The sequence below is a fragment of the Podarcis pityusensis genome, assembly GCF_964106645.2.
Source record: "Podarcis pityusensis genome assembly, chromosome: 16".
Lineage (NCBI taxonomy): Eukaryota > Metazoa > Chordata > Lepidosauria > Squamata > Lacertidae > Podarcis > Podarcis pityusensis.
In genome coordinates, this window is record NC_138041.1 from 20,013,615 (window position 1) to 20,030,870 (window position 17,256).

The 17,256-nt window shown below is 47.4% G+C and overlaps 1 protein-coding gene and 1 long non-coding RNA gene across 2 annotated transcripts in view; one reads left to right on the forward strand and one right to left on the reverse strand.

The window, feature by feature from the left end:
• Window positions 1-17,256, reverse strand: part of LOC308466039 — a 365,679-nt gene that overhangs the window by 57,760 nt on the left and 290,663 nt on the right. The gene's annotated exons all lie outside the window — the stretch shown is intronic.
• MED13L (mediator complex subunit 13L) overlaps window positions 15,369-17,256 on the forward strand; it is a 172,444-nt gene continuing 170,556 nt past the window's right edge. Inside the window, exon 1 of the mRNA XM_080986142.1 lies at window positions 15,369-16,282. Coding sequence (XP_080842268.1) covers window positions 16,223-16,282 — 60 coding nt within the window. The 5' untranslated portion in view covers window positions 15,369-16,222. The remainder of the gene's footprint in view (window positions 16,283-17,256) is intronic.

Here is a 17,256-nt window from a genome sequence, read left to right on the forward strand (position 1 = left end):
ACACACACACATGCCCCACTCCATTCCATAATGTTCAGGAGTTCGCCCTGCTCAACCTGATCACCATCTGGGAACCTATTCTTAATAAATAAGTTCTTGGCAAAGAAGACCTTCCTCATCGCAGGCAAGCTCATAACTGTGTGTTTGACACTGGATAACCATGACTCAACAAGCCCATCGTCTGCCTAGAGGGCTAGTAGAATTATTAATTCCATTGGAATTTCAAGGAGGGTTGTGGCTTTCTTTTAGAGATCTAATGGAGCACTGGACCCACATGATCTCTCCCTCCACAGCAAGTAACGCAAGGATGTCGCCATTAGAACGATGTCCCAGTTTTTCTCTGGCTAAAGTGACCTGGCTTCCCTGGTTCTGCAGTCCTGGCTAGCAAAATTTTAACCATAGAGATCTAGGAGGAAAGGGTCAAGAGACTGAAAGGCCCTACAGCCTGAGCTCCTGGTAAAAATGAAAAATGGCTGTGGTTCTGCATGGGCACAAAGTGGGTACCTTTCAGCAATTTGTAGTGGCTGTGAATGTGATTATCCCAGCTTTTGCTGGCTGGGCGCCTTTCAGCTGTTTCGGATTGCAACTCAAAGTGCTTGGTTGAACCTACAAAGCCCAGTATCGTGCAGAACACCTCTCTTGCCCAGATTCTGCTTTCTTTATCGGAAAAGCCTTCTCCAGATGCCCCTCTGAGAGAGGTTTGGAGGGTGGCAACAAAGGAGAGGGGCTTTTTGGTTGTGGTCCCCTGCCTGCAAAATGCTTTCAGCGAGACCAGCCCAGTTCCATCACTGACATCCTTTAAGAGGTTTCTCTTCTCCCAGGCTTTGGATGATCATACGTACTGCTGTTCCTTTAGGTGTCCTATCTGGAGAACCTGGGGTGTTTTGCCTGCTCTGCCACTGAGCTTGTTCCTTTGGGTGTGGAGTGAGGCCAGGTCATTCTGTGCAAAATGCCCCCTTGTGCAAATAAATCCTTTCGCCTCTCACTTAAATAGGTTGGCTAATTATCTGTGCCTTTAAGTGCAAGTTGTTAAAAATGCATGCTGACCCTAGTGTGAGGATGGGTGGTGGTGTTAACCCTTCCCACTCTGGCTGCAGCCGTACATCGATTTGCAGTCTTAAGCTGAAAGCGAGAAGCTTCCACTGTTAACATAAACACACAACAGAAGGAGTTGTCCTATGCCCAGGTCCTATGTTTCAAAGCTTGAATCGTATTGGCCTTGGAAAAGGTGAACTGTAGAGTTGGGTTGCAGAGAAGATTGCCAGATATTCAACCATCTCCTGCTCCTGTGCCCTGATATTGACAGGTAATAATGTTTAACTAATTGCCCTGAAAAACTTTACCTGCTTTTTGGGTGTCAGATTGCACATTAAACTGCAAAGGAGTAGGGGAGACCTTTTCCCTGGTTAGTTGGCAATGCCAGTTTCAATTCTAGAGCTAGGGAACTCTGAGGTGAGGTGGGGTCAGGCAACATTTTTGTTTCTCCGTGACAACTGCTCTAGGTTTGCTGGTCTCTCTACGATGATGTGAGATGAGCAAAATGCACTTTTAGACTGGCTTGAATTTATTTAGCAAGCTGAAGAGCCAAGTCAACCAAACCAAATAACTCTTCTTTCTCAACAACCTAATATATCTGATCATCTTATTATCTAGTTCTTCTTTGAAGTCCCTTGCATTTCTTGATGTCTTTGTTAAGTTTCACTGTCAAGAGTTTCCACAAATCTGCATACCCGTGCCGTCATAAAATCTATAAGAAAGCCCTCGTTTCTGACTTGAAAGGCATTATCTTCCATTAGGTCTAGACAGTGCTGTTTTAGAAAGTGCAGGAATCCGACAGTTCATTTTCCTGGAAATGACAATCTCAAAGGGAAAATTTCACAGACAAATACATCCCACCTGTAGATGCAGACAGTCTAGCCTTGTCAAGAGCTATCTGCACCAGAAAATCTGAATCTGACAACTGGAGTCATCCTGGCTTCCTCCTAGCACAGGGGTCAGCAAACTTTTTCAGCAGAGGGCCGGTCCACTGTCCCTCAGACCTTGTGGGGGGTTGGACTATTTTTGGGGGGGGGGGATGAACGAATTCCTATGCCCCACAAATAAGTCAGAGATGCATTTTAAATAAAAGGACACATTCTACTCATGTAAAAACACGCTGATTCCTGGACTGTCCACGGGCCAGATTTAGAAGACGATTGGGCCAGATCCGGCCCCCGGGCCTTAGTTTACCTACCCATGTCCTAGCACTTTGGTAAGTACAGAGCGAACACAGTACACACTGAGTACATTGAATGAATGGAGAACGTTACCTGTACTTGGTGCCGTGCAGTCAATTCAGTCCATTTCAGACAGAATGTTAGGCCAACAAGTGCATTCAAGGATTTGGACATACTGATTCAGTGGGAAAATGCAGGATTTCCTAGAGAAAGTGCTGGGACAAAAACACACACACCAAAAAAAACCCCCACACCACTCAGACACAGACCTGAAAAGCCCAGACTTGTACCCAAAAAACACAGAGTAAAAGATAAGTGTAGATGATCCCTGTAGATGTATAGTGGTACCTCGGGTTACATATGCTTCAGGTTACATATGCTTCAGGCTACAGACTCTGCTAACCCAGAAATAGTACCTCGGGTTAAGAACTTTGCTTCAGGATGAGAACAGAAATTGCGCGGCGGCAGCAGGAGGCCCCATTAGCTAAAGTGGTGCTTCAGGTTAAGAAAAGTTTCAGGATAAGAATGGACCTCCCGAACGAATTAAGTACTTAACTGTATTGGGGTGAGGGAGCCTTTTTTCAGAATTCAAAAGGGGTGGGTAACTGAGCATTTGCAGCAATGGTAGCTGTTCATTTATATATCCTTCGCTTAGGACGCTGTTGCAACTTTTCATCTTCTCCCTCCTTATTTTGAAAAGGTAAGCACCAGCTGCTGGGGCTTTGCTCAGCCACCCACCAGGCTGTGCGGGCTTAACATGTGCTAAGTTGTTCTGGAATGAAGCAATCTTTCCTCTGATACCAGCTCTTGGCTGTGTTTTGAATCTAATTTTGGAATCTGTCTGGAGAGGCAAGCAACTGGCTCCTTCCCGCAGCACAAGGCAGGCTCCGTCGTATGCCAGGTGATGGGTGCGCTCCTGACACGATTGTGTTTGGTCCCCAGCAGCTGACAGCCTTCTGCCGACTGAAGGGAACGCAAGGCTTTTCTGCGTGACACCTGCCTGCTTTTCCACCGTTCGCAAAATATCCTTCGCTTTGCTCCTCTGGCTCCACGCTGGGCTGAGATTCCTTTCAACTGTGTCGGTATGCTTGGGTTCAAGTAGGGATGGAGGCACCCGTCAATTTCAATCTCCCATCACCACGCCAACCTTAAATTCAGTTCACCACATTTTCTCGTCTGTTTGCAATTTTCGTTTCCTTTAAAAGGCCCGCTTGACAATTTGTATGCGCTTGGGGGTGCATGCAATGCTGTCCGATACGCACGTTCTCGGAAGCATTTTTAAAAATTCAGTTTAATATTTACACCCTGATTTTATAGTGCAATAATACTGGCTTCGTGGAAAGAGGGAGATCAATGGCTATTGGCCATTGCTAAGGTCCGTATAGTTAAAGCTATGGTTTTCCCAGTAGTGATGTAAGGAAGTGAGAGCTGGACCGTAAAGAAGGCTGATTGCCGAAGAATTGATGCTTTTGAATTATGGTGCTGGAGGAGACTCTTGAGAGTCTCATGGACTGCAAGAAGATCAAACCTATCCATTCTGAAGGAAATCAGCCCTGAGTGCTCACTAGAAGGACAGATCGTGAAGCTGAGGCTCCAATACTTTGGCCACCTCATGAGAAGAGAAGACTCCCTGGAAAAGACCCTGATGTTGGGAAAGATGGAGGGCACAAGGAGAAGGGGACGACAGAGGACCAGATGGTTGGACAGTGTTCTCGAAGCTACAAACATGAGTCTGACCAAACTGCGGGAGGCAGTGGAAGACAGGAGTGTGCTCTGGTCCATGGGGTCACAAAGAGTTGGACACGACTAAATGACTAAACAACAACAATTGGCCATGATGACTATGCTCTGCCTCCACCACTGGAGATCACAATGCTTCTCAATGCAAGTTGCTAGAAACCGCAGGAGGAGAGAGTGCTCCTGTGCTCTGGTCCATTTTGGGACTTCCCACAGACTCTGAGACCAGGATGCTGAGCTGCCTTTGGCCAAGAGGCTCGTCTTATGTTCTCTGTTCTTTTCTTAATGTAACGACATGACATGAAATTTATTATGGTCAGAGACCAGCTTGTGAAATACAAATGGAACTACAATCCCAACAGCAAAACAAACATTTAAAACAATATACAACAATGGATTTTAAGTTTAAAAATGCGATAGGCATATAAAGACATAAAAACTTTAAGATAGACAGCTTTAGAGAAATGACTCAGAGTCGCCCGTGGATCTGAGTTTGGGAATTTTCTTAACAAACTAGATTGAATCAGGGGGTGGTCTGCGTCTACAGATCTGTGCACAGAATCTGGCGACAATCTGGGTCGTCTTGTGTTCTTAATGTAATGCATCTGTATGGTTGTTGTTTTTTAAATAATAATAATAATAAATTTTATTAAAGATTTTCATGGTTCTGCAGCCTGTATACTGGTCGCAATGAGTTGGAAAGGGGGAAAAGTTCCAACCTTATCAGATTGGCAGTGCAAATTACTGGAATATGTAGAAATGGCGCAATTGACTAACAGGCTAAGCGATAATACACGACAATCATTCATTCAAAAATGGGATATGTATAAGAGATGTCTACAGAATAACAGCGGTACAATATCTATGGCAGTGTTTGAATGACCCTTGTCTAAACGAACTGTTAAGAAACAAGCAAAAAGGTATGAATTGTTGTAAGAAAGTATTAGAAAGTGCAGATAGAGTAAGGTAATAATGATAAGTACATTCATCACCAGAAAGGTTATATGCATCGGGAAATGATAGGAAGTCTGTTCTATGTTAGCAAAAAGATAGGAAAAAAGAGATTGCATAAATTTGATTTAAATTTGATTTTTGCAAACATATATAAGATTATTAGTACATGATTGTTTTCATCTTGGTATATTGTGTATGCTATCTATGAATTTCAATAAATATTTAAACTGGGGGAGAAGAATAGATTTTCATGGTTCACAAAAAAATGTGCATTGTCTTTTCTCAAGACATAAAGCCCTTTTTTACATTTGATGTGAGACATTATACAGAATAAGGTGGGGAAAGAAGAAAAGCAGAATAGAGAAAGGGGAGAGGGGATTGGGGTGGTAGTATTTAGTATGTTTGTGGGGTTTTATGCCAGCACCACTTGAGTGGGTTCTCTATTCATTCGTTTTATATGACTATGTACACACACACACACACACACACATGCATATGTAGGCATATACATGCATACATACACATACATCTTTCTTGGTAGTGAGAGAGGTTGTGGGGGCCCAGGGCGTGGTTGGTTATCTTTAGTGGGCTGCAGTGAGGTTTGTTAGGGGGATCAGCCATATCGTGGGTCAGGTCAGCCATATTGCTTCAAATGCTGTCAGTGGGTTCTTGTTATTGTCTTGTTGGGTTGTGTATGTGATAAAGGGGAGCAGCACTGGAGTGAAAGCACCTTTTTCTATTTGTCCCTGTGCCAGTTTTAGTCTATTGGTTATTTTTTCTAATAAGGCTGTTTCCAATATAGTTTGATACCATTGGTCCATGTTTACTCCTGACGGGTCTCTCCAATGTCTGGCTATGATGTTTCTGGCTGCTGAGAACAGGTGGATTGTGAGCTCTTTATACTGTGGCTGGGCATTATTATCTTGGAAGATATTTAGTAGGGCCAGTTCTGGAGTGTCTTCTAATAACTGTTTAGTTATTTTGCTTATTTCTTGTAGAACTGTTGTCCAGAAGGGCTGGATTTGGGGGTATTCCCACCACATGTGCAGGTATGTGCCTGTGGAGCTGCAGCCTCTCCAGCATTTTGGTGAGGTTCCTGGGCATATCAGTACCAGTTTCCATGGTGTTAAATACCATCTGTAAGTAAGTTTCAGAGTGAGTTCTTTTCTTTTTGCTGATATGGATTTAAAGGGATATTTAGACCACAATCTAGTCAATTGGGGTATGGTTCATTTCATAGCCTATGTCATCCTCCCATTGTCTTTTGATTGTGTCAAAGGGTTTTGTGGGGTTTTGAAGCAGTATTTTATAGATTGTGGACACCATCCCCTTGCTGTGTCCCTTTGCTGTTAGAAGATTTTCAAAGGTGGTCATTGGTCTAGTGGCTGCTGATTTTACTGCTGGATTATTTAAGAAGACATGTAGCTGGTGGTGTGTTAGCCAGGGTATTTGAGTGTCCACTAGTTTGTCTTGTATTTCTTGTGTTGGTATGGGTTTGTTATTTTTGTAGAAGACTTTTAGGCAGCGTAGGCCTTTGCCTTACCAGGTTTTTATCTGGAGGTTTTGTGCTGCGGGGTGGAATAGTGGGTGGTGAGCCAGGAGATGGGGATGGGGACAGTTTGCCTATTTTTTCCTTCCTGTTTAGTGTTGTGGGGATTTTCCTTAGTTTGTTTTGGAGGAGTGGGTATGCTGTGGTGGGGTTGTTTTCGATTATGTCCCTCTCCAAGTGTACCCATTGTTTGGTCTCCAAGATCTACATGCTGTTTTCATTGATACGTTCACTGCTAGGTTCCAGGTTCTTGAATTAATTTACAAGGCCCTGAACAATTTGAGTCCCGGATACCTCCAGGATTGCCCAATCCCTGGTATCCTCTTGTTTAATTGTCTTCCAACCAAATCAGAACAATAGCTCAAGAAATAACAGACTTTAGTCTAACCTCCCCATAAGCTTTGTACAGTGGTACCTCGGGTTACATACGCTTCAGGTTACATACGCTTCAGGTTACAGACTCTGCTAACCCAGAAATAGTGCTTCAGGTTAAGAACTTTGCTTCAGGATAAGAACAGAAATCGTGCTCCGGCGGTGTGGCGGCAGCGGGAGGTCCCATTAGCTAAAGTGGTGCTTCAGGTTAAGAACATTTTCAGGTTAAGAACAGACCTCCGGAACGAATTAAGTACTTAACCCGAGGTACCACTGTACAAGCAAATCACAATGAACACTCAATAAGCAGGTCGTCTAGGGGATGGCAGTAAACCTGCACTGTGAATTCCTGAAACTTTTAATGTCTTCCCACTCTCTGGATGACACATTTTAGTTAGAAAGTCTAACTTGATAACACACGCATGCACACACACACACAAAAGTGTGGAGAAGCTGTTAAGCTGCAATCCCATTAATTCTTTACTCGAGTGGAAACCCTGTTGAACTCAGAGGGACTTGGTTCTGAGTAAGTATGCATAGGATTGTACTGCCTGAGAGAGTTTGAAAGCAGGGTCAATATGAAGGAATGGTTTAACAATTTGATCTTACACAAATTCCTTATGAGGGCTTATGTGTGGATCAGAGCTTGGCTATCCAGTGGTGACAGGAGGCCTCCCTTGACAAGGAACAATTGGGAGTGCATTGCAATCAGGAGTGCCCTGATTATTCACTGACAGCTGTTTTCCTACCTGCTTCCCACACCTGACATCACATATAACATCAGATGGGGGGCAGATGGGGGTCATTTGGGGGAAACAGCCTCACAGGCCACGTAGGGAGCCGTGCTAACTCTAATGAGGCCTGTTGGCTAGAGGTTACCAGCCCTGCTTTAAGAGTCTGAGGGTTACATTTCATCCTTGAGTCAGAGTCTCCTAGAAGATGTTACAGCAAACCAAAGTGTTGTCAATTATCTTGCTCATGTGAAGACGATGCACTGGGGACCGAAAAGCAGGGAGTGCCAGATTGCTCTAAAACAAAGGGGGAGGAAATCCATTTTGCAGGTTAGCAGCAAAAGCTCGCTGTGCACAGCACCAGTTGGCTAGTGCCTGTGATGTCACTAAGACGCCCTCCAAAAATAAAGCACAAGGCATAAACACTAGCAGCGTGCAAATATCCACCAAATCCCTCGTGCTCTGACTGTGCCTCTAAAATATCATTTGTGCTTGCACCCGTTAGGAAGCAACTTTTTTTTTTTTTTGCGGTAGAGCAGAAAAGAAAACGAAACCAAGCTGTGCACCGAAGTAAGAGTAAACCGTTGCAGTATAATAATCCTAAAAAGGTTTCATTATCACCTTTTGAAAGTGCTGAGTCGTGGCTCCCCCTTCCCTCTGTTCACAGGCTTCCTGTTTTGAGATCAGATATTATGTGGAGGCATATTTTGGCCGCAGCTGTTGTTTTGCCTTAAGATGAACCAGTGGAGGTTGATCCGTTAAGGCAAGCAGGCCATTGTCCCACCAACCTCAATTTGCCTTCAACACGTCCAGGAGGTGGCTGGGGCTGTCAGCTTCCTCCTCTTCCTATTTAGTCTCAGTGTTGCTTCTCTAGAACTCGGCAGGGAGTCGGATGGGGACAAAACTAGAATTACTCTTCTCCATCTGCTGTTGGCTGTGGCTCGGCCTGTTGTTGGGCCTTCAGCCTTCAGCTCCATGAGTCTCAAGGGGCATCAGCTGCTGGTGAGATGACCATAAATGCAGGGCAGTTCCTGCGGGGAGAGCCAGTGTGGTATAGTGGTTAAGAGTGGTAGTCTCGTAATCTGGGGAACCGGGTTCGCGTCTCCGCTCCTCCACATGCAGCTGCTACGTGACCTTGGGCTAGTCACACTTCTTTGAAGTCTCTCAGCCCCACTCACCTCACAGAGTGTTTGTTGTGGGGGAAGAAGGGAAAGGAGAATGTTAGCCGCTTTGAGACTCCTTCGGGTAGTGATAAAGCGGGATATCAAATCCAAACTCTTCTTCTTCTTCTTAACCTGCTCCCTGCTCCTGTGAGCAATCCAGCTGCCAGGCTCCATAGCAGCCAACTCCTAGGGTTCAAGGTCCCTTCACATCACACACCCCAATAAAATATTTGAGGGCCCCCCAAAATGGATAGGTATTGCCATTCAAAAGGTGTGTGGGTGCTGCATCTTGTGATCAATTACACAGGGCAGGGCTTACCTGCCCCCACCCCATCAATATTTTATTCAAGTTGGTGCTCCTGCCAGGCTCAGTGCTTGTTGCCAAGCTGTGCCTGGGCTGGATAGATCTGATCTCCGGGCAAGGAAAATAACTCCCATTCTACTAAAAAACCATTCCAAAGCCTTATAAAACACACACATATTTATTATGCTTTTGTATCACAAGAAACATGGCACTCTCCCGGACTCACCCATATGGCTGTCAGTTAAGATCTGCTGTCAGTTCCTATGCTGCCTTGTCCTTGGGAATAAGTATTGAACCTGCCACTGGCTGCTTTTTGCTCCTGAGGTGTGGGGAAATGGCAGGAAAGAGAATGCTCTGCCTCAGTCTCACATCATATCTCCCCTATCCTGCACACCTAAATTCTGCCCGCCTGTGCCCCCCCCCCCCAATTTGCTGGTGGAAAAATTAGAGGGTTTTTTTCATCAAATGCACACATGAATGAGAGTGTCGAGTTTGTTGCAAGAATGGCGAGAATGGAAGAAAAGGGCTTAATGCTATTCTAGGCTGCATCAACAGAAGTATAGTGTCCAGATCAAGGGAAGTCATAGTCCCACTCTGTTGTGCCTTGGTCAGACCACACCTGGAATACACTAGAGCCCAAAATTGTGGAGACCTTTCAGAAAAAGTGCATTTCCAAGGTTTGATGGCTCATAGCACCACTTTCTTTTGGAGTAATACCATAAAATTATATATCAAATGAAAGATGACCCCTGACTGCCTCTCTAAACCAGGGTTCCTCAAACTTGGCCCTCCGTATGTTTTTGGCCTACGACTCCCATGTTCCCTAGCTAGCAGGACCAGTGGTCAGGGATGATGGGATTGCCAAGTACTTGCAGTTATATTATATATTATTATGATGGTGATTATTGTTGTTTATTTTTATTATTTTGTTTACCTGACATTTTCTGAAGGTAACATTAAAATTATTTGGCTTTCTGAAAACAGTCTATGTGTTTCTTCATCAGAGGTAGATTTACCAAGCTAAATGTTGTCCAGCCACAAAAATAATAGTAGATTTAGATTCCTCACGCCAAAAATCATATTTTTAAGACCCCTCACTGAAGAAATGTGCAAATATTAGGTTTCACCCACTAAAGTGAGACACCCCAGTGGCATCTGCAGGAAGGGCTGAGAACATTCCCTGCCTGAAACCCTGGGGAGCGGCAGTGCTGGATGGACCAAGAGTCTGGTTCAATGGCAGGCAGCTTCCTACATTCCTATATCCTTTCAGTTGTACAGCTTTGCATTTTGTAGGCTGCCTTCCCTTCACTTGAAGGCAGCTTTAAAGCATTTTAAATAAATGAAAAGAACAAATCATCACCTGATCCCTGGTTACTTGTAAGTGAACTTGATTGATTGCAAGAAGGCTTATTTACAAGTGTTCGTGAGATGATCACTTCTGTGACTAGGTGGCAGTGAACATCAAACTGTTTGCAGGATTTTGTATGTTCTAATTTCCTTTATAAACCAGCCGAACTAAGCCCCAATGGGAGAACTATACATTTGCAGAGAACGTGACTTGTACATTCCATGGTGGAGGATATGAGAGGTATGCAGGAGGTACCTTAACGTTATGGCAAGTTTTCATCCCACCTTATCCCAGCAGTCATCTACTGGGTTTCATAGCCAAGAGTAGATTCGAAGCTGGGTCCCCTTAGTCCAGTGGTGGCCAAACTTGGCCCTCCAGCTGTTTTGGGACTACAATTCCCATCATCCCTGACCACTGGTCCTGTTAGCTAGGGATGATGGGAGTTGTAGTCCCAAAACAGCTGAAGGGCCAAGTTTGGCCATCACTGCCTTAGTCCTAGTCCAACACTAACCATAGCATAGATCTGAAGAAGTCCATGGAAGCTTGTGAATGTGACTCCTCCTGTTGTTGTTGTTTAGTCGTTTAGTCGTGTCCGATTCTTCGTGACCCCATGGACCAGAGCACGCCAGGCACTCCTGCCTTCCACTGCCTCCCGCAGTTTGGTCAAACTCATGCTGGTAGCTTCGAGAACACTGTCCAGCCATCTCGTCCTCTGTCGTCCCCTTCTCCTTGTGCCCTCCATCTTTCCCAACATCAGGGTCTTTTCCAGGGAGTCTTCTCTTCTCATGAGGTGGCCAAAGTATTGGAGCCTCAGCTCCTCCTGTTATATTTCTGTTATATTTCTCCACACACCCCACCCTGCACAGCATTTTTTTTCCCTGCACAGTATTTATTACATTTTAAACTTGCCCTTCTCTAAAGGAGCCGTGGGGTAGATTAAGACAGTGGTTCCCTAAGTGGATAGGGACGCGGGTGGCGCTGTGGGTAAAACCTCAACGCCTAGGGCTTACCGATCGCATGGTCGGCGGTTCGAATCCCCGCGGCGGGGTAAGCTCCCGTCTTTCGGTCCCAGCTCCTGCCCACCTAGCAGTTCGAAAGCACCCTTAAGTGCAAGTAGATAAATAGGTACCGCTTTATAGCGGGAAGGTAAACGGCGTTTCTGTGTGCTGTGCTGGTGCTGGCTCGCCAGAGCAGCTTCGTCACGCTGGCCACGTGACCCGGAAGTGTCTCCAGACAGCGCTGGCCCCCGGCCTCTTAAGTGAGATGGGCGCACAACCCTAGAGTCGGACACGACTGGCCCGTACGGGCAGGGGTATCTTTCCCTTTCCCTTTCCCTAAGTGGATAGTACTGTCCCCTGGGGTGGGGGGAGTGGGATTGCCTAGGCAGGTGCTAAGTGGCAAGGGGCAGACTGTGAAAAGCTGGTATCACAGGAACAAGTGCATCAGTGTTGTTGAATTAATTAAACTAAATTGATTTAATTGGATTCCAAATAAACGTGCAATTCATTGTTGCCGTTTAGAATTTTATTGTGTCATTATCTTCCTTAGTGAGTCATGCAAACGACTAATGCTTTAGGGGGCACTGGGGATGAATTTATGGAACCGTGGGGGGGGGGGTGTCCTGAAAAAGTTTGGGAATCACTGGTATAAGAAATAATGGAAGGCCCAAGATCATCCAATATGGTTTGTCGCTGTGTGGGGATTTGAATTGGAGTCTCCCTGTTCTAAGGTGACACCAGCGCCATATTTAGGGTGGTGCGGGCAGTTTCTCTCCCCTGTCCCTGGGTGGCAAGCTGGTGCAGGACTGAGAAGATCCATAATTGAGAAGATCCATTTTGGGGCACCAAATGTTGGCCTTACATGAGGCACCATATTACGAAAGATTACCAAAGTCCACCCTGGGTGACTTAACCTGGGAGTAAACCCCCCCTGCTGAACATTCAGCAGGAGTTACTTGTGTTAAAAGAAGTGGCGAAGAGTGTCAGGATGAGACCTGGGAGGTCCAGATTTATATCCTCGTGAAGCTGGTCATACTGGTTGACTTTCGGCCAGTCACTACAGTGGTACCTCGGGTTAAGTACTTAATTCGTTCTGGAGGTCCGTTCTTAACCTGAAACTGTTCTTAACCTGAAGCACCACTTTAGCTAATGGGGCCTCCTGCTGCCGCCACGCCGCTGCGCAATTTCTGTTCTCATCCTGAAGCAAAGTTCTTAACCCGAGGTACTATTTCTGGGTTAGTGGAGTCTGTAACCTGAAGCGTCTGTAACCTGAGGTACCACTGTATCTCTCTCGATCCGGCCTACCTGTCTTGCAAGGTGGCAAATGAGGAAAACACTATATATTTGTCATTGGTTTTTGGGGTTTTTTACTGAAAAATTGTTACAGGTGGTTGTGGGGATCCCAGATTCCTCCGCTGTCAGTTCACGCTGACAGTACAATAACTATCAATAAATCTGTCTTAGTTTACACATATAGAGTAATATATGCCCACCAAATGTACAAAGAGATAGCCAAGTGAAGTGCAAACGCAGTCTTGTTTTAGCTGCGTGCTGAAAACTTTTCTGTTCCGCCAAGCCTATGAAGACACACAATTTAATTAACTACCTTTGTTTTTAACAGCAGAGGTTTTATGTCTGTTTGGGTGTGGATTTTAGCCATGCTTTATCTTTATATTTGGAGAACATTTGGGTCAAGCGGTTTATAATTTTTCTCGGCAGATGAAGAGGAGATGTTGTATAGATGCGAATGATTCAGTAGGATCCACAGGCTTGATATATGTTGTTCTAAGTGCCCCAGAAGCAGAAAACTTGTGCAATAATAATAACAACAGTTCATTAGTCATTGAGTGTCATGAGTGTGCATCACACTTGACAGAGGGCTGAGAACTTACAATAAAACTTGACACAGTGGAAAAAACAAGGCGGTAAACAAGGAAGCAATATGCAACTGTTTCAGTTATACACCTTCTTAGACTTGGTTACAATTACAAGTTGTTACATACCATAAACTGCTCTTAGGCTTGTATCTCCAGCACTGGTTATATACTACACCACACACCAAGGCTTCTCCACATCCCATCTCAACTCGCTGTGTACATTTACATTTAAATTATATTACTGCCACCTGCAAAAATCCTGGGAATTTTAGTTTATCCCACGCAGAACTACAACTCCCAGCACCCACAACAAACTACAGTTCCCAGTATTCTTTTTAATGGGGATAAACTTTAAAATATGGTGTGTACATGGAGGCTTTTCTGTGTCCCGTCTTGACTTGCTGGCTGCAAAAACACCAAACATTTAAAGCACCCCACAAATCTTGGGAACTGTAGTCTATCCTTCACAAAACTACAACGTAACAAACTACAGTTCACAGGACTCTCCCTTTTTGAGGGGTGCTTTAAGGAGACCCTGTGTGGTATAGTGGTTAGAACATGAAGACTAGGAGCTCGGAGACCAGGGTTCAAATCCCCACTCAGCCATGAAGCTCACCGGGAGACCTTGGGCCAGTCACTGCCTCTCAGCTTGACCTACCTTGCTGGGATGTTGTGGGGATTAAATGAGGGAGAGAACATGGTATTCCAACTGAGAGGAAAAGGTGGGATATAAATGAATAAGTTTATGTATGTATACATCCAGAGAGAGCCTACTGACACTTCCGCACATTCTGCTACAGTGTGATGGGAGAAATGGGCATTACTGCTGCCTCTCTTGTCACTACCTTTGTTTATCTCTCACAAACTACAACTTCCAGTACCCTTAAAACACTAAAGTTCCCTGGAGTGTGGGAGTGTTTTTTTTTGGGGGGGGGGGAGCCAGGGCCGGATTTAGGTTTGATGAGGCCCTAAGCTACGGAAGGTAATGGGGCCCTTTATATGTCCAGCTGTCCTTTGTCAACAACAAATTGTCACTGTTTTCTGTGCTGAATATATGCTATATGGTAATTTATGGACCTAATAGGTATCTAAAGCCATTTTATTTGTTTTTTATCTTATATTTTGGAAAAGTACATCCAGTTTTTTTCCTTTAATTTTTTGGGGGGCCTCCAAGAGAGTGGGGCCCTAAGCTATAGCTTATTTAGCTTCTACGTAAATCCAGCACTGGGCGGGGGGGAAGCATTATTTTAGTATATGGTGTGTACACAGTCAGAGAGAGAAAGAGTAAGAGTCCTCTGTAGCTTCTTCACTGTCATCTATACTGAGGTAGGGTGGGTAGTACTACTGATTCTGCCATCACCTTCATTCATTCATCACTTTATCCTTCACCAAACTACAACTCCCGGTGCCTGCAACAAACTACAGTTCCCATTTTTTCGGGGTGTGTGTGCTTTAAATGTATAGTGTGCACTCATCCAGAGAAAAAAAAGTACACCCACAGCATCTTCTGCACATTTTATCCCCCCACCAAACTACAAGTCCCAGCACCTGTTACAAACTACAGCTTCCAAGATAAATGTGTGTGTTTTTTAAACGCCCGTGCATTCAGAAGGAGAGAGCCCCCTGCGCCTTCTACACTACAGCAAGGTCGGTGCGTCGGTCCTGCTACCTTACTTCTATGGCTAGTTTATCCCTCACCGAACTACACCTCCCTGAACAAACTACACTTCCCATTTTCACCTTTTCGGGCGAGTGGGAAAACGTGGTTCGCGTGTTTGGTGTGTCCCTGTACCCAGGCGCCTGCTGCAACTTCTGCGCATTCCACTACAGCAAGGTAGTGCTGGCCAGGCAGGGGTTACTTACGGCTGCCTCTCCTGCCGCCGCCGCTCTCTAGTCACTCCAGCTCCGCAGCGCCCCTAGCGGCGGCCGAGGCGAAGGCGAGCGCTTCGTAACAGCGCGCGGGCGCGCCTGAGCTAGAGGAGAGCCGCCGCTCTTCTCATTCCCCCCTCCCTCCTCTCCCCCCCCCCGCCTTTCCCCGTCCAGCCGGGAGGCCTGTCCCACGTGGGCCGCGCTGGGCCAATGGCGAGGCGCGGTGCTCCTGGCGGCCGCCATTGCTGTCAGAGCCCAGAGCTGAGGCGAGAGGGCTGTATGTGAGCGTGTGTGTGTGTACATATCTCTATGTACGTTTGAGGCGGCACTGAGGGAGGAGGGAGGGGAAGCTCCCCGCCGCCGCCGCCGCTGAGGAGAAGAAGAAAAGGAAGAGGAGGAGGGGTGAAAAAATAGAGAGGGGGGGCCAAAAAAGGAGGAGGGAGACTGGTCGGTCGCGCGCACGAGCGGGACCGCGCTTCGACTAATATCCCGGTGACGACTGCGACGACGACGACGACGGCGAGGAGCCGGGGCGTGTGTGAGGGAACGAGAAGGAAGCGGGAGGCCCCGTCCTCCTCCGCCCTCCTCCTCCTCCTCCTCCGCCCGTGAAGAAGGAGGACCCACCCGGCGCCGCCGCCGCCGCCGCCTCCTCACATCTCGTCACACCCTCCTCCACCGCCGCCGCCGCCGCCGCCGCACTCCGCTTGCTGTCGCCGCCCGCGCCGATCTTCCTCGTTTTCTTTTTTTTTGTGCGTGTGTGTTTTGTTTTTCTGCCTGGCGAAGCGGGCGGGCGCCGAGGAGAAGGAAGGCGAGCGAGAGAGCCCGGCCTCGCCCGCGCTGTGTGGCCGGGGTGGGCGAGGCGGCTGAGCGGCGTCTCTCCTCCTTCCTCCGTCTCTCCTCGGAAGAAGCGCGGAGGGAGGGGGGGAGGCCTTGAAAAGAGAGCGGCGGCGGCAGCGGCGGCGCCCCCCCCCGTCTCCACCGGCCGACCGGGCCCGCCCACCTCGGCCTTCCTGAGACCCCCCCTCCTCCTCCTCCCTCCCCTCCTCCTCCTTCCTCCTCCTCAGACATGCCCCGCTCTGGAGGCCGGGCTCGCCGAGGAGGATCATGACTGCGGTGGCGAACGGGGCGAGCCTGGAGGACTGTCACTCCAACCTCTTCTCCCTGGTGAGTGGCCTTCCTTATCCTTCTTGTTATTTGTGCCTTCAACAATGCGACCCTAAGCCGGGGCTACTCGGGAGCAAGCCCAGGCGCTGCGGGGAGGAAACGCTGGAGGATCCGGCGGTGCTGACTTCCCTGCGCTGCTTGAGGAGCTGGAGCCTGCAGCCCACTGGGCGCTTGACCACCACTCGCACCCCATCGGGGGTGGGTTGGGTGGGGATGAGGCCCACCCGAGCCAAAGCAAGGGAGAAAAATGATAGGGTTTGTAGCAGAGTTAGGATCGTAAGTAGCCTCATGCTGAAGCCTGCGACCCTGTGGGCACTCAGTCCACCTGGGGGTAAGGCCCACGGAGCTCAGGTGGCCAGGCTGAAACAAAGACAAAACGCCGTTTGTTGTCATTTCCTGCGTGCACACAGGGGTTTTGTTAGGATGGCAGCCGGCTGAGCTTGCAATCCCGTAGGCATTTAACCTCTTGCGGCGGCGGCGGCGGGAAAAGAGAGGTAAAGGCCCACGGAGCTGAGAGGCAGCCGTTCTAGAAGCAGGGAGGAAATGTCGTGGGGCTGATTTCCTGGGGTAAGTAGGGTTGCGCCTCCTTACTCCCTGGCGAGTGGGGTTAGGGCTTTGCAGTCTTGGGCACTTGGGGGGCAAACCTCTTCTATGGGAGGCCGCCATCCTAAAGCACACTTCTTGGGAGCAAGGCCTGCTTGGATGTAGGCTTTGCTGATGGGTAAACTGCTTCCGTTTGTGCACGTTCATGGGGATGTCAGCTTGCTTCCTGGGTGTGCTTGGACGGCGGCCTTATTGTGCCACCCTGTGCATGCTTTCCTCGGAAGTATGCCGTTGTGCTCGCCGGGAGGCAGCTCCTAAGAGAATCGCAGCTCCATGCTAGGCTAAGCAAGGGTTGTTTTTCCCTCTTCTCTCCGCCTATGGACTAGCGGCCTTGCATTGCAATCCTGTGCTCTGTGTTCAGCCTAGGCCAA